At 39.1% G+C, this 15,294-nt stretch overlaps 1 protein-coding gene across 1 annotated transcript in view; it reads right to left on the bottom strand.

Annotated features, from left to right (window-relative positions):
- LOC138044069 (uncharacterized) overlaps positions 1–14,179 on the bottom strand; it is a 16,437-nt gene extending 2,258 nt beyond the window's left edge. Inside the window, exons 1-7 of the mRNA XM_068890682.1 lie at positions 13,735–14,179; positions 10,032–10,219; positions 9,081–9,320; positions 7,902–8,120; positions 6,897–7,031; positions 6,277–6,401; positions 2,755–2,863 (exon numbers count right to left, since the gene is read on the bottom strand). Coding sequence (XP_068746783.1) covers positions 2,755–2,863; positions 6,277–6,401; positions 6,897–7,031; positions 7,902–8,120; positions 9,081–9,320; positions 10,032–10,219; positions 13,735–14,010 — 1,292 coding nt within the window. The 5' untranslated portion in view covers positions 14,011–14,179. The remainder of the gene's footprint in view (positions 1–2,754; positions 2,864–6,276; positions 6,402–6,896; positions 7,032–7,901; positions 8,121–9,080; positions 9,321–10,031; positions 10,220–13,734) is intronic.
- Positions 14,180–15,294: the final 1,115 nt, after the last annotated feature.

The following is a 15,294-nucleotide window of genomic DNA, read 5'->3' as shown; positions in this document are numbered from 1 at the left end:
CAGACAACTGAGATCGGACTTGAATGAACACAGATGCATTCAAGGTGTTCGATTCCTTGAATCAGTTTGTTAAACTCATATCCAACCAGACAAAGTTAACACAGAATTTGCCACTTGATTTCAGTGTTGTACATAACAGCACAGTCAATAAAAATATTTAGAAATACAGATCACTGCTCGACGGCTGATCGAAAGATGCAATTATAATGAGCTCCTGTCGTAGCCTGGGTAGATGGCAATATTGTTGGCGCGAGAGGCAAATGCCGCGCAGAGAATGGGGATGGGCGCTATGAAATACCGCCTGCCCGAAAACTATGGGTTTTTTTTTTAATATCTTGGTAACTGAGCAGACGGAAATTCCTGATTGGTTGATATCAAGAACACGTCAATCAAATGTTACTTGAGACCTTCGTCGAAGTTTGTCCCTTCTGTGAAGGAAAATCAACAACGTCGACCATCAATGGCAGTATATCAAAAGCTCTTGCTTATCCAAACATTAAAAAAGAACGGGAAATTTTGCTCAAGAAGAGTAGGAGTCGGCTGCGAAGGCGGAGTTGCTTTCCGGCAAAGATGTTATGGTTATTCTACCCACACTTGATATACAAGATCTTCACTTTGCCGAAGGAATAAACATTGTCAACAAAAACGTTGCTTGTGATCGCTTGCAGATACTGCGGTCGACAGAGCAAGAGAAATTTTCGCCTTCAATTTACTCTCTGATGAATCTGAAACATTACAGTCCTTATATGCACCTTTGAGGGACAATATCCATAATGGACACCAAATTTCAGCTTACTTGAGTAGTTTAATAGGATACTTAATCGACATTCCGCTAGAGAGTTCTTGGCTTGAGGTGTGATGATTCCCTCGTTTGCATCGTCGATCGGTGGTGGTTCATTCACTCTCTCCCTTGATTTAACCATCTTTCGGTCGATATTAGAAAGGGTGTTTTTTAATAATCTCCGAATTGCAATTTCAGATTACATCGACATAATCTACAGCAATCGTTCGCGGATTTACTTGACAGTCTTTCTCATTTTACTGGCTTCTTTGATGTATCTACCCTTTCCATGCTTTGCAAATTAACATCTGTGTTTACTATCTTCCGTGCATGCTGCTCATTTGTTTTGCGCCAAATTATTGACACTTGTAATATACAACTTGGTGTCGCATTACAGCTTTACTCTGATTGGCTGTCCGTCATTGGATTCAAAGTTCTCCGGCAGGCGGTATTTTACAGCGCCCATCCCCATTCTCCGCGCAAACAATACCGTCAGCTACGCAAGCTACTCCTTTCGAAGTCCATTATTCGTCGCTTTGATGATTCCAGATGTTCATTTTTCACCGCTTGTGTTGTTTATCGAATTGTCGTTCCATTCTTGAGCTCCATAAGGGTGCATTTTGTTAAAAGATCCAATAAACACCATTCGCCTTACATCGACTTCGCCGCCATTGCAGATTAATTAAATATTTTATTCTGTCTAACTTCACTATAAGACATTACGATAAAATATTAAACATGGTTACAAATCGGTTTAAAAAAGGTCTAAAATTAGGTTATCCATGGGTGGTATTGACACCTCTAGTTTTCGCAGTCATTTCTCTATTCTTAAGAAATGCCAAACTAAGTTTGATTGTCTTTTGTATGAAATGTTTTTCATTAAGGAACTTAAGCCTTCACTCAATACTCAAGAGGACTCCATTCGAGCTGAGCTCTTTACTTGATTGTGTCTCTAGGGTAAACAGCATAACTTCATGCATTAATTTTACTATATATTCGAGTTCGTTTTTATTTTCATTGCTTGATAATGACGTAAGTCGAAACGTCGCATTTTAGACCTTTTTTTAACCGTTTTTTAATGATGTTTAATATTTTATCGCAATGTTTTATAGAGAAGTTATAGACAAAATCTCTTCTATTGTGTCTACCGGATAAAATCTAAGCCTTTTTACTACCCTCCGAAACCTACCACAGACTAATGCAGAAGACTCTAGAGACAAGGACGATACTTAGCAAGGGAGTGAAAGGAAGGACACTATTGCGCAACCTTTCCGATTTCCGACACAGGAACAAACGAGGAAATGCGACGCAGATTTCGACTGGATTGCCACATGGCAACCCAGTAAATGAAAAATCGTAAGAACTTGCTCGCGCATTTCGTGATTTATGGCCACTCGTGATGCTTTGAAAGTTCTCTAATTGATTGATTTTGAGAACTTTCAAAACATCACTCGTGCCCATAAATCACGAAATGCAGGGATGACGCAGTAGTGAGAGCACTCGCCTCCCACCCTCCTGGTTCTCTTCTCTGCACCGAGAAGTTTTTCCCCGGGTACTCCGGTTTCCCCTCTCCCCAAAAACCAACATTTCACTTGATTTGCGTTGATTGTTGATTTCAGTTTACAGTGTCCCCAATTAGTGCTCCAGGGTTAGAACGACGAGACACTTAAATAAAATTTCTTTCCTTTCCTTTCCTATACATATTCCATTCTCTGCAAATATGGTAGGCGTACGCGTCGGCTCAAAACGAAAAGGAGATAAGATGGTCTCTTCTTCTGGGGCATTTTTAATGAAACAGTTATTCCACTCCAGTTTGTTGGATATGAGATGATCAATTATTTTTTAAGCGAGTCTTTTTTTTTGCTGATGTTATCGATGAAGTTGTTCACACTGAATTCAAATTGCGATCTTTCAACGGATCCATTGTCCCGCTGGCTAGAAATGCGACATGAGCATTTAAATTCTCTACAAACCTGATCACAGTTGGAAGAAGTTCGACTGAGAACACATAAATTGTACTAAAAGATGCGTTGATGAAGAATTTTCCAAGCACTGCCAAAAAGATACGCACCGCCTCAGCACCTAAAAGTGTCAAGGGAAGAAAACTCGTATTAACTATTAAATAACAGACTGTAATGATACTGGGCAACCGAGAACAAGGGTTTCAAAAGCGTGCCTATTATCAGGGATACCCAACGACGGTGTTCCGCAAAATAGATGTTCCGGATGTGTGTATCTGCTGGCTGGAAAAAGACGGTACACGTATTGGGAAGTCGCTGGGAAAAAGATTTTAGTTGTGCTGGCAAATTGTTTTCAATCTGCTCGCGCTTCCGCCTCTCTAAGGACAAAAAAATAATTGTGAGGGTTATTTGTAGTCTATGTACCCTTCGCTTCTGCCCCTTCCCCACCCCCACTGAAGGGTAAATGCGAAGCCTGTTGCCACGCCCATTTTGGCCCGGCCCTGCTGCTAGACGGAATTTCTGGTCTGCTTCTGCTGGGAGTGCGGAACAGATGAACAACTTCCCAGCAGGTAGAGAAATTGCTCCAAAATGGCTAGTTTTTTATTTATTTTATGGCCATGTTAGCTTTTGTTGAATTTTGAAAAAATGGCTTGTTGGGTGCCCCTGAATCATGGCAGGTAAAAGCGTCGCATGGCAGGTAAAAGCGTCGCATGTAAAAGCGTCAGGGAAGATAACTTACAACATTTCGAAACTTTTTAGGGATAGGCCAGGAGAGGGGGGGGGGGGGGGTGGGGGGTTGTATTTTTTGGCTGGCTAAATTCCAACACCACTACGGAACAGACGTATTTTGGCAGGCCATTCCCGTCTACCTTTCCAATGCCATAGAGCGAAAAAGGGCACTCTATATAATCTACCCAATCTCGACCCCAGAGCTCTTCTCTTGACTGAGGGAGAGAAGAGCGCTGGGAAACCCTGAAACAAAGTGTTTTCTCATTGGTTTTCGTGACGAACAATCAAAAGCGTCTCTAATTGGTGCATTCATGTTAGCACGAGGAGTGAGCAGGCGCCGTAAGGTTCAAATAGCCAATTTTTGGCTAAAAGAACATGTTCTCCTACATAGCGATTCCCAGAGCCTTGGGTCGACCCGAGGCTCTGGTGACGAGAATGATAATCTAACCTGAAGCGCCAGCAGGGGCCCAGTTAGGTGAATTAGATAGCTTGGACAATAGAAAAGACTACTTGTGTAACAAATATATGACTCAAATGAAGTCTCCTAGCCATACTTTACATCACCTGTTACCTAGTCCACTCCTGAATGAGCCTAAGTAAAATCTAAGGCGTAAACTCGCAAAAACACTATCTTTTTAAGAATACTATAGCTTGTAGGACGAAGAGAGCGGAGAACTTCTTCACGTTTAGATATTTCAATTAGTGTTATTAATTGATGATTCTATTATTATTATTATTATTATTATTATTATTATTATTATTATTATTATTATTATTATTATTGTAATTATTAGATGTTAATTTTATTAGTACTAGTATTACACTTGTAAATCCTAGCTCGTTAATTCAGTTTTTTTTTACTGCAAGAGAGTTCTTAATAAACTACTATCTATTGCTTAACTTCTTGACGGGAATCTTCTGAAAGCATTGAGAGTTTCCTCTTTTCTCTCTCAAACCTTTGTTTGGTCTAAATCAGGTCACCTAAATTGAGGACAAGGGCATTTATGGGCGAATGGAACTTCATACGGTGTTTTTCGGGCGTGGAACTGTTGTTAAGGCCTGGCCAAACGCTCGCAACATTTCAACGCAACATCGTGCAACATTGTTGGGCACAACATGTTGCGTACGTTTGGCCACCCTATTGCGATATGTTGCATGCGTTTGGCCAGTCCATTCAACACACGTCGCAACTTCATGCAACAATGTTGCAAGATGTTGCGAGCATTTGGCCAGGCCTTAAAATTACACTTATGTGAGTTGAAAGTAATCACGTAGATTATTGACAATAATCGGAAGAAACCTGTACGCCGAATGCATATCTTCAAAGGTATTTCCGAAAAAAAAAAATTTAAAAAGAAAGAGCGAAAAGGAGAACTTGTTTGCAGCTTATTTGGTAGACGTGTCCGTATAATTAACAGTAATCATAACAATTGTTATGTAATCATAGTAATTTAGTTGACGCGTTCGTATAATTAGTAATCATAGTTCGTAAAGGCTGTCAAAAGAAGAAAAACACTTATTTAAGAAAACACTCTGGAGGTTAAATGATTACTGAAACATAATGTCTGAGCTATACATCGTTTAAATAAATATTAAGACAGCGGTGGAAGAAAAGGTTGGTGAAAGGTAAACCGTGCCATGTGTAAGTGTACAAGCAATTGTAAGAAATTGTAAGTAGTGCTTTGTAATGAAATAGAAATAATAATAAAAAAATAAAATAAATAAAAATTGTACAAAAGAGGGGAGGGCTAGGGATGAGGAAGTCTGGGTCATGAAAAGCAGGGAGAAAGAGCCTTGCAAAAGTCACCAGGGTATTCAACAGTTACTTACTTTGAATTGCTGTTGTAGTGACACTATGCGAGAAGGATAATTGCAATAAGAACAAGTTCAGGAGGTGCATTGAGGAAGCCAGTCAAGGGTTCAAGTCCTGTTCAGTATGGTTGGCTGTTTGTTGCAAAATTCAACAAATTTATGCATATTCGTATGCAACAATCTATATTGATTCAACTTCAACAAAAATATTTTCATTCAACAAGACATATTTATTAAACTCTGCGCATGTTCCCGGACATCGATAAATTCTTATTCAACAAAGTGCCACCTCCCTACCCCTTGGCCTTATAATAATAATACTATAACAATAATAATAATAATAATAATACCAACTTTATTCATTCAATACAATGAAAGGGAGAGATACCAGAGGTTATCCCTATACGAGGGTATCCGCCCAGATGTTATTGATCCAGAGTCAATTTTGATGAGGGAGGAAAACTGCTTTACCTGGAGAAAAACCCTTGGAGTCAGATTGAGATTGACTGAAACTCTGCCCACATGTGACCTCAAGGCCAGGGTTGAACCTGGGTCGCAGAGGTGGGAGGCACAGTTGATAACCACTAAGTCACCCTGACTCCACTCAGCCTTATTAAAGATGAAGCAATAGGCCGAGTTTGATATATCAATATTCAGGCTTTTTTCAGGCTCCATTGTAACTGCTAAATGTGCTCTCGACTGTAATGATCACTCTCGCTTAAAGTTTAAAAAAGTGCAGTTCAAAGTAGATGTCTTTCATATATTTGACAATCATTCTTTCACTTATACAGAATTATTTAGTATGAGCTAACAACTAACCAGGAGCCTGTTTCTCGAAGTCCCGAAACTTTAAAGGCCATTTTCGGTTTGAGTTCCATTCAAGCCTGAAAAATTTCAGGCTTTTTTTAACACTCCTTAAGTTGCTCTTAACTGTGATGCTTTATAGTCAGTTAAGAGTAAACAGCTACAGGTGTGTGTGTGTGTGTGCTGTACCTTTGTCTGCGCCAGAAGAGGGAATGATTGTGGAATAAATAAGACAGAAAACTGCTGCCAAAACCAGGCAAAGAATCAATGCTCTCTTTCTCCCGTAGAAATTGTTAAAGAAAATCTTTCTCTCCCTGAAAAACAACAAAAAATATTGAGAACATTAAACTTATAACGATGGCAGACGTAAATGAGGATGGTAATGTTGACATTTATGCTGCTGCCGATGATGATGATGATTGTAGTGTGCCTTCCACTCTTGTATGTTGCATTAATCAGTGGTGCGTGAGAGAAAATCTGACATTGAGAAGACGTGATTTGTTTTTTGTGTGTGTTCAGTGTGTTGAGTTTTGGCTCAAGCGATCGATGTCTACAGGTGGCAAACAACCCAGTGTACAGTGTAGTAACAAACGAGTGCCATAAGAATGTCACTTGTGGGCATAATTATAGTGATACCGTAGTAATGATGGTAAAGGTATTGTGGCAATCGAAATTGAAACTCAAGGGGTTAGCTACTTGTTGGGCTCATCCAATATTGACACACCTGGAAGAACATGGATAAATCTGGCTGTAATAGGGAGGACTCAATACTTTGAATTTAACTGAATTGACCTTATTTCGATAATTACCAACTCATGAACCAAATCGCAAAGAAATTACTAGGAATATCTATGACGGTGGTAAGGAAAAAGTTTAGGTACAAACTTCCACCCAACACTCCAACACTCAACAGGACTCCATAATAAACCATGGAATTTGTAAACCTGTAGAAAAAAGGAATATTGTTTAAAAATTGTGTTTTATTATAATATATAAAATTATAGACAATTCCATCCTATTATGTTGCTAAAGTGATGTTTATATCAAGTCTTGAGTGTATGAATTTGTCACAATCAGTTGCAATGGTGGATTTATGACAAAATTTGATGCTGCCTCAGCTACTGGGGTACACTATTTAAAAGATGAAAATGTGGAAAGTCAGAAAGAATGTAAAAGTCAGCCAATATCGTTTTCCTTATTATACAAATGGAAAAGGTACAGGTGTTTGCTAAATGCTTAGACCTTTCAGTATGATTGGATAAGGGTTTAAAACTGTGGGTACCACTCACATTAGCTTTCAATGTTTATAAACTCAGTGGGACATTTACAGTGCAACGTGCCTTACCGTGGCCACCTAACAAAGCTTTTTACAAAATTTTTGTCAAATGTGAAAGTTTGTTGGGTGGCCACAATAAGGCGCATTGCACTTTAAGACCCCACACATGTATTGTTGGCAATGGATGTGTTAGTCGATCCCCTTTCAAATATCATGACATCTCAAGCTACAGTGAAATCCATAGTAGCATCTCTCAGATCATGCACCTCCTATAATTGGCCAACAGGCTGAATTCCAGAGAATGGCAATCTTGACTCACAGTGTGTTCAAATGATTTGATTTTACAACCCTTGTTTTACTGCAACTAACTAGACGTTTCTACTCTTTGTTCTTTTCCAGCTCATATGATTTGATACAAAAAATTATATTTATTGCAGGCCACAAAATACAGTACAGGTCAGCTATTAAACTTACAGGCAGTAATGCAATATGTTGATTAACCAAGTTCTTTCTAAAATTTAGCCACTCCAAAACTTACCAAGTAAACCAAAGTATTAGTGTCTTTACAAGCTGTTGTCTAGTACGAACCAGATCCAGAATGCCACCCTCATGTACAGTTTCTACCTTGCTTTCCAGGTCAAGAAGTTTGTCATCAGATAGCTTGGCCTTATTTACTTTAGCAATTGACAAAAACACCTTCCGGGCTTCTTTGCCTTTGTTATGAACAAGCAGCCATCGACAGGACTCAGGAACCCACCTTGAAAAATCAAGAGAAGCATTTACTGACAGTTCCAGCAAATGTCAACCACACAGCTGCACAGCTGGACAATCCTTGAGATTTTTCAGGCTTTTTTGCTTCCTTATCTGGGAGGTCCATGCCCTTTGAAAGTCTTTTAACATCTGATGTTCAAATATACAGCTAATAAATAATGGAATAAATATATGTTACCGTACTTGCCAGCTGAGAGGTCTCTATATATAGCAAAGCGAAGGTCACAGTTTTTCACTATATGGACCGACCCTTAGCTGGTAAATAACTTCTTTTTTTTTTCCTCTCTCCCTTCCTCTCTAAAATCACGTTTTTTATTGTTGACTAGCACCATGCTTGATAGCAAATGTTAAGTATTAAAGTGACTTACAAACTGAATGTTTCAAAGAGAAATATTTTTACTTGAATTCTATTTCCAAACCTCTTGTCTAATAAAAGGTAACTTCTGTATGTAAAAAAAATGGAAATTAAGGTCATCACACAAGCTCACACAACCAAGGCTAGGATTCCACCCCCCGTGAGCGGGCCGGATGAGAAAATTCCGCCCTGTGATTCCCAGAACAAATCAGATTGCAGCAGTATTTGTTGAATTCTGCCCACTCACGCACTGAGAAAAAATAAAGAGTATTATTATTATATTTTCTTTTGCAATGCTGATAACAATCTTGCTTATTGTTAAAAGTCAGGTAAAAAGGTCAGACTGGATCAACTCGGATTGCTCACCTCGGATCGACAAAAAAAAAAAAAGATTAAGCCTTCAAGAAATCACCCCAGCCGTAATCTTTAAGCTAACTTTGGAGAAATTGGGGCAAACATAGAATAGTTCTGGTTTAGAAAACCCTTTTATACTCAATCCAAGTTGAGCAATCTGAGTTGATGTACCTACCACATTGATTAAACTTCATTTGATTTCTAAGACTGCAAAAGGTGAAGGAGGACCACACTAACCACCAAAAAAGCAGCAGAGGAAATGCGGGTGCTGATATCACAATAGACAGAATTCTCCAGTCCCGCACTCCATATGCTAATCCACTCAGCACCATAAGAGAACTTGCGTAAAACATCCACACAAGGGTCCCTGCAATACCACGATGCTTAGGTCCGACAAACTCTGTCGTCAGAACATATAGTGTAATGTAAACACCACCTTGAAAGAAACCTGTGATCCCTCGAAGAGACAGGAACAACCTGAGAGGTAAAGGAAGATAATACAATGTTGCTTCAGCCATAATTTCCTGGTTTCTCCGTGGGAAAGTTGTTTGAAGTTAGCCCTCCCCCATACCCTCTCTATTAGAAAAAAAACCCTCTCCCCTTCCAAATCTTTGCCCTAGAATTTGAGGTAGGTACCTTGATGTTGTCAAAAAAACACAAAATGGAATCGTCACTGGCATCTTCACATTACTAAACAACGAAACAGCAAAACGAACCACCAAAACACCATGTATGACCCCACCATACATTGAATACTAACCGACAAAGGTTGGATTTGAGATTAAACATCGTTTTAGGCCTAATTATAAAAAGTTATTGCTCCTATAATCTCAGTGTTAATCTGAATCCTAATCTTAACCTCAATGAATTAGGAGCAATAATGTTTCAGGTCTAATTAGGCCTAAAACGATATTTACATGCTGTAATCTCAAATCCAACCTTTGTCGGTTAGTATTCAGTGTATGGTGGGGTCATACATGGTGTTTTAGTGTTTTGTTTTGCTGTTTCAGCGTTTCAGTTTTTCAGTGTCTCGCTGTTTTGTGGTTTCGTAATGCCCCATCTTCACAGTGGTTGTCAAACTCATCATCGTTACACTCACTGCAAACCTTTGCTCCAGTTACCCATATCCACACGATGTAAAAATAATTAAGAAAACCACTATGATTAATTTGTAAATAGAGCTTTTACCATAAAACAGATACAAAGGAGCTTGCAAAAGATGCAGAAACAACACAAAATACTGCTGGAAACAGGAGGCGTTTGCGACCAAACTTGTCTGACAGTCTGCCAATAATGAATGCTCCAGGAATCCAACCAATAAACAGAATCGATTGAGATAAACTGGCATAGTATTCTTTTCCACATATTAGGTTCCACTGGAAAGAGAAAATAAATCAATTTAATCATAAAAGTTTGTCTCTACGTTCACACATTAAATTTTTGGTCAGCTATATATATGAGGTTACTTTATTAACAATGAACACATTCAATTTGTTACTTTGCAGCTTGTGTGTACTGTGCTATTTAAGGCCCTACAATGGCATAGGTGTACTAATCCACATGTTCGCCTGTAGTACAGGAGAAATGAAGGACAGCCTTTGGAACAGGATTGGTATAACAACAACTAGGATATTGAAGCCCTGCCTACACTAGCAAGAAGCAAGTGTTCTCAGCACTTTGCCATCCTGGCTCCCTGCATGCTCCACCCCCCATCCATAATCATAGCAATAAACCAGGCTCAAACAGAAGCTCAACGTTTGATAGACCTACTTTAGAATCAATACATTGCAAAGCTATCTTATCAAGTGCCACATTAAGGTGGCTTATCACAGTTTTCCGAAGAAAAAGATCAAGATTTTGCAATCTGTGAAATTAAAGCAACAGGATGTCTCTTCTGAAGCGTTAGTTACTTCGATTGATGTAATGAAATGAATGCAAATCAGGGGAAAATGCTAAATATAGTGACCAAGCTCCTGGATGGGGACTGGAAACTAGACATTTCAAAGGCCTTTTGCTCAAAACCTAACCATACGACCAGGGTCAAAAATTTGGGAATTAGTAAACAATATGAAGACGAAACTGTCAACATTTTTTTAAAAGATCTATCGGACAGTTTCTCAGTTATTATCAAAATAGACGAAAATCAGTGTTTTTGCCATTTGAAAAAATCCTGTCTCATAGATTTAACTAAGGAAATACTGACATTTTAAGGTGGGGTCGTATGGCCAGTTTTTGAGAAAAAGGTATTTGAAATTTCTAGTTTCCAATCCCCCCTCCACGAGCGCGGTCACTATATTTAGCATTTTCCCCTGATTTGCATTTATTTTTTAAGTAAAATTACATTTTACATCAATAGACCATTTTACAGTTGTAGCTAAGTTACCTGGCCTAAGAATGGAAGCGAGGCTACCGGTGACCCTGCTTTGATACAAACCTTTGAGCTTTCTTTTCTTATGTTAATGTAGGCTAATTAGAATTACAACAACACAATTTGCATGAGAAAAGCAGTGAGGTTTGTATCAATACACGGTCACCGGCAGCCTCACAGCCATTCACAGGCTAGGTCACTGAGCAAACAACTGTAAAATGGCCTATTGAAGTGACTTACACTTCAGAAGAGACATCCTGTTGCTTTAATTTCGCAGATTTCAAAATCTTGATCTTTTTCTTCTGAAACTGTAGCAGTAAGTCACCTAAGTCCCTTTCTTGCCTTGTTTTCAAAATACCAAACCAATGATAATTATTATACAAATGGGAGAAGATCTAAAATTTGAACTAATGTGTTTTAAGTCACAAGCAGTCCATGACCCTTTCTCTCACCGTGCCAGCATTGTCTGATGGAACTGCCAACATTCCACTTAAAAGTTATGCCGAGTTATTCAATATTTAAGGCAAATCAGCCTGGAAGTTTTCAAAGCACATAGATCAAATTTTAGTTGGTTCCAACTCAACAATGACCAATAACAATCTTAAAGAATTTCTATATTTTAAATATATCCTTATCATTGTATCTATAGGTACTGGTATTATACAAATTAATGTAATTCAGCAATGTATAAAAATTTTATTCGTGTTGGCCGGTAATGCTCTGGTTTAGTGTTTTGAGGGCTCTTAAACCAAGGACAACACGCCTCCAAAACAACAGTTTAGGCCGCCAAAGATGGAAGAGCAAGACAAAAGAGACTTGGAAGACTGCATTCCGAAGGCTACCAGGAACGCAGCAAAGTGGGCGTTTAAGGTTTTCTACAAGTGGCAGATATCAAGGAAGAACAAAGACCTTCACAAGAGCCATGTTCCATCAAGATCAACTTAGCTAAAAATTATAGGTGTGCTTAGTCACCTGGCCTTTAAATGAAAGTGAGGCTGGTGTTGACCTTGTTATGATACAGACCTCCCTCCTTTTCTTATGTTATTGATGTAGTAAGAATTTAATAAGAAAAGCGAGGTTTCCATCAAAACGACGTCAAGTCCAGCCTTGCTTTCATTCATAGGCCAGGTAACTAGGCACTCAACTGTAAAATAGACTATTCAGCCATTGGATTTAAGCATTATATAATGCCACTGGTGGCATTATATTATGCTTCATGTTCATTTGCATTCCATTGTTCATCTATTTACCCCGCTATTTCCCTGGGGCTATGTTCAAATCCCTCCCCGAGCTTTAGGTGTCTTGAAAACATAGACCCTAAGACCCCTGGGACCCTAAGACTCAAAAACGAAGAAAGTAACCCCAAAACCCTCAATTTGGCTAACCCCGGGCCTAAAGACCAACTTTAGGCCTAGTTACGCCTAGGGTTAGCCAAATTAATGGTTTTGGGTTACTTTCTTTGTTTTCGAGTCTTAGGGGTCCTAGGGGTCTTTGTTTTCAAGACACCCCCTGGGTTTTTAGTTTGTTGGATGAATTACTTGGTACATGTATAACAACTTACTTACGATTGGTCAAAATGGTTAATCAAATTTCTATTTGTAAGTAACTTTGTATTTATTATTTCATTCATTGATCAGGGATTTCGCTAAGCGCTGGCTGCCGGTGAAAATTGCCGCTTGAGAAAGGGTGTGATCATTGGTTGTTAAGATCTGCTTTTCCCGCATATTCAGTAAACCGTGAAAAAATACCATTGAATTAGTTGGCACCGTCTTTACTAGTAAGAAGGGAGAGGTAAGTCATCAACTTTCACAATCCTTAAATTAATTTTAGTTATCTTGGAAAACATACTAAAAGACCAGCTTTTTAAACCAGGTGGATGGCAGTTTCACACTTTTTGGGTCCGAGAAGTTAATTAGTGGCACTTTAGGAGAAACAGGTCCCAGGAGTCCTGTCAAAGGGTATAGACTTAGCGATAGGAGGGGGACATTGGGGGTTGTCCAATACCACCGCATTTCCACACCAAAACTTGGCAAATACCACGTTCAGAAACAGTTAAATACCGAACTGAAATTAATATGTTCTATATTTTCTTCCCCGTGTTGCTCTGCGTGCCTGGATTACCTTTGTCACTACAGCAAACGAATCGCGTCTCCCACCAAGGAGGAAAGTTGCAGAGTTTCCATTTCCCCCTTCAGCAACCGGAAGTCTGATAATTCCGTGATGTAATTTCTGCACCGAATACCGTGAACCAAAACAGAACTGCTTTCTGTAGGGTTTGATCGTACCGCAATTTCGAACTTTTCAGACTACAATTTCCGAAATACCACGCTAAAAATTAACGGATACCGCATTTCCGCAGACCCCAATGTCGGCCCTCGGATTAACCTGCGATCAGGAGTACTTTTCTTTAAACAGGGCGGAAAAAGGTACCTTTTCGCACAAAGTCAAAGGAAAAGTACGCCTGATCGCAGGTTACCCTCGGATAGGACTACGCCACCTCCCTCCGTTACAATAGAAACCCACCTCCGTTACAATAGAAGTGAACTCTGTCGTAAATTCCCAGTCTTCCGAACTCATGTTACATCTAGCTTTATAATAGTAATCATCCGCACTGATCGTTCCGTTTCGAGTGCAAACCGTACTGTTTTGGGAGCACCGCCATGTTGGTTCTCCTCCAATGAAAACCATAGATACTGTTTGGAAAGTTAGCATAAAAACGATAAGTCCCAGAAGTAAAACATTACGCTTTTGAAAGAATCCAAAGCTTCCTATTTCGTCCAAGAGTTCGTCTGTACCCATGGCTTCAGTTTCTTCAAAGTTTATTCTGATGTCTTTTCTTTGGGACCTTGTGTGGCTTCAATGAGCAGAGGGGATCCTGTGACACCACCCTTGGAAATTGCGAGGATGATTCGCCCAAGCACTCCACGGCCTGGTATCACTGATTCGTTCAGTAAGAGTTGATTATTAACCAATTTATGGTGTCGTCTGTGTCTTGAAAAGAAAAGCCCCAAAGACTCGAAAACAATCATCGAGAAATCATTGATGAATGATGGTTATTTAACTAGTGAAAGAGATATCGAATGTCTCCTATAATCAAGCACGTGGATCTTAGTGGCTCATCTTTCCTCTAGATCCGGAGACGAGAGGTAAGCTCTTCCCCGGTCCCCGCCACTCCCACCCTAATACATTTTAAGCTTCTCTTACTTACGTTTTTGGTTTCTGGCGTTTTCGGTTTATTGTCCAGTGATCGGTTCAGTATTGTAGCACTGTTAAATAAACTCATTTTGCCCAAACTGTCGTGTCGTCTCAGTAACGTGGGTTAGCTTTCATTTACCCTCATATATCTTTATCTACCTTCAATCACGTTCAATTACCTTCAATTACCGCCATCTACCTTCATCTACCTTCAATCACGGTCATTTACCGTCATTTACCTTCATTCATGTTCATTTACCTTATTATACCTTCATTCACTTCCAAGTGACTTTCATTCACGTTCAATTACCTTCATCTACCTTCAATCGACTCTTCAATCACGTTCATTTACCTTCAATCACCGGCAGGTACAAAACACAGCTGCAGGTCACAGGGCAGAGGTCACAGGTCATTGTTTTACCATAACAGAAAGTATCCTAAACATTCATAAAAGCTAACCTTAGGCCTAATTAGGCCTAACAAAAGTTTTTAGGCCTAAGGTTAGCTTTTATGAATGTTTAGAATACTTTCTGTATTGGTAAAATAATGACCTGTGACATGTGACCTGTGTTTTGTACCTGCCCTTCATTAACGTTCATTTACCTTGAGATACCTTCATTTACATTCATTCACGTTCATTTGCATTCATTTATCTTCTTTCGCATTCATCAGTTTACCTTAATATTCCTTTATTAATGTTCATTTACCTTCATTTTCCTTTATTCGCCTTCATTTACCTTCATATCCCTTGATTTACCTTCATTCACTTTTATCTACCTTCCTCTACAGACCTCAATTTACCGTCATCGATCTACCTTCATATTCATTCATTCATTCACATTCATCTACTTTCATCTACTATCATTCATGCTCATCAATATAAACTTT

The sequence above is a fragment of the Montipora capricornis genome, chromosome 1 (genome assembly GCF_036669925.1).
Source record: "Montipora capricornis isolate CH-2021 chromosome 1, ASM3666992v2, whole genome shotgun sequence".
NCBI lineage: Eukaryota > Metazoa > Cnidaria > Anthozoa > Scleractinia > Acroporidae > Montipora > Montipora capricornis.
Note: the sequence above shows the minus strand (reverse complement) of the source record. Positions and strands in the feature narration are given on the sequence as shown.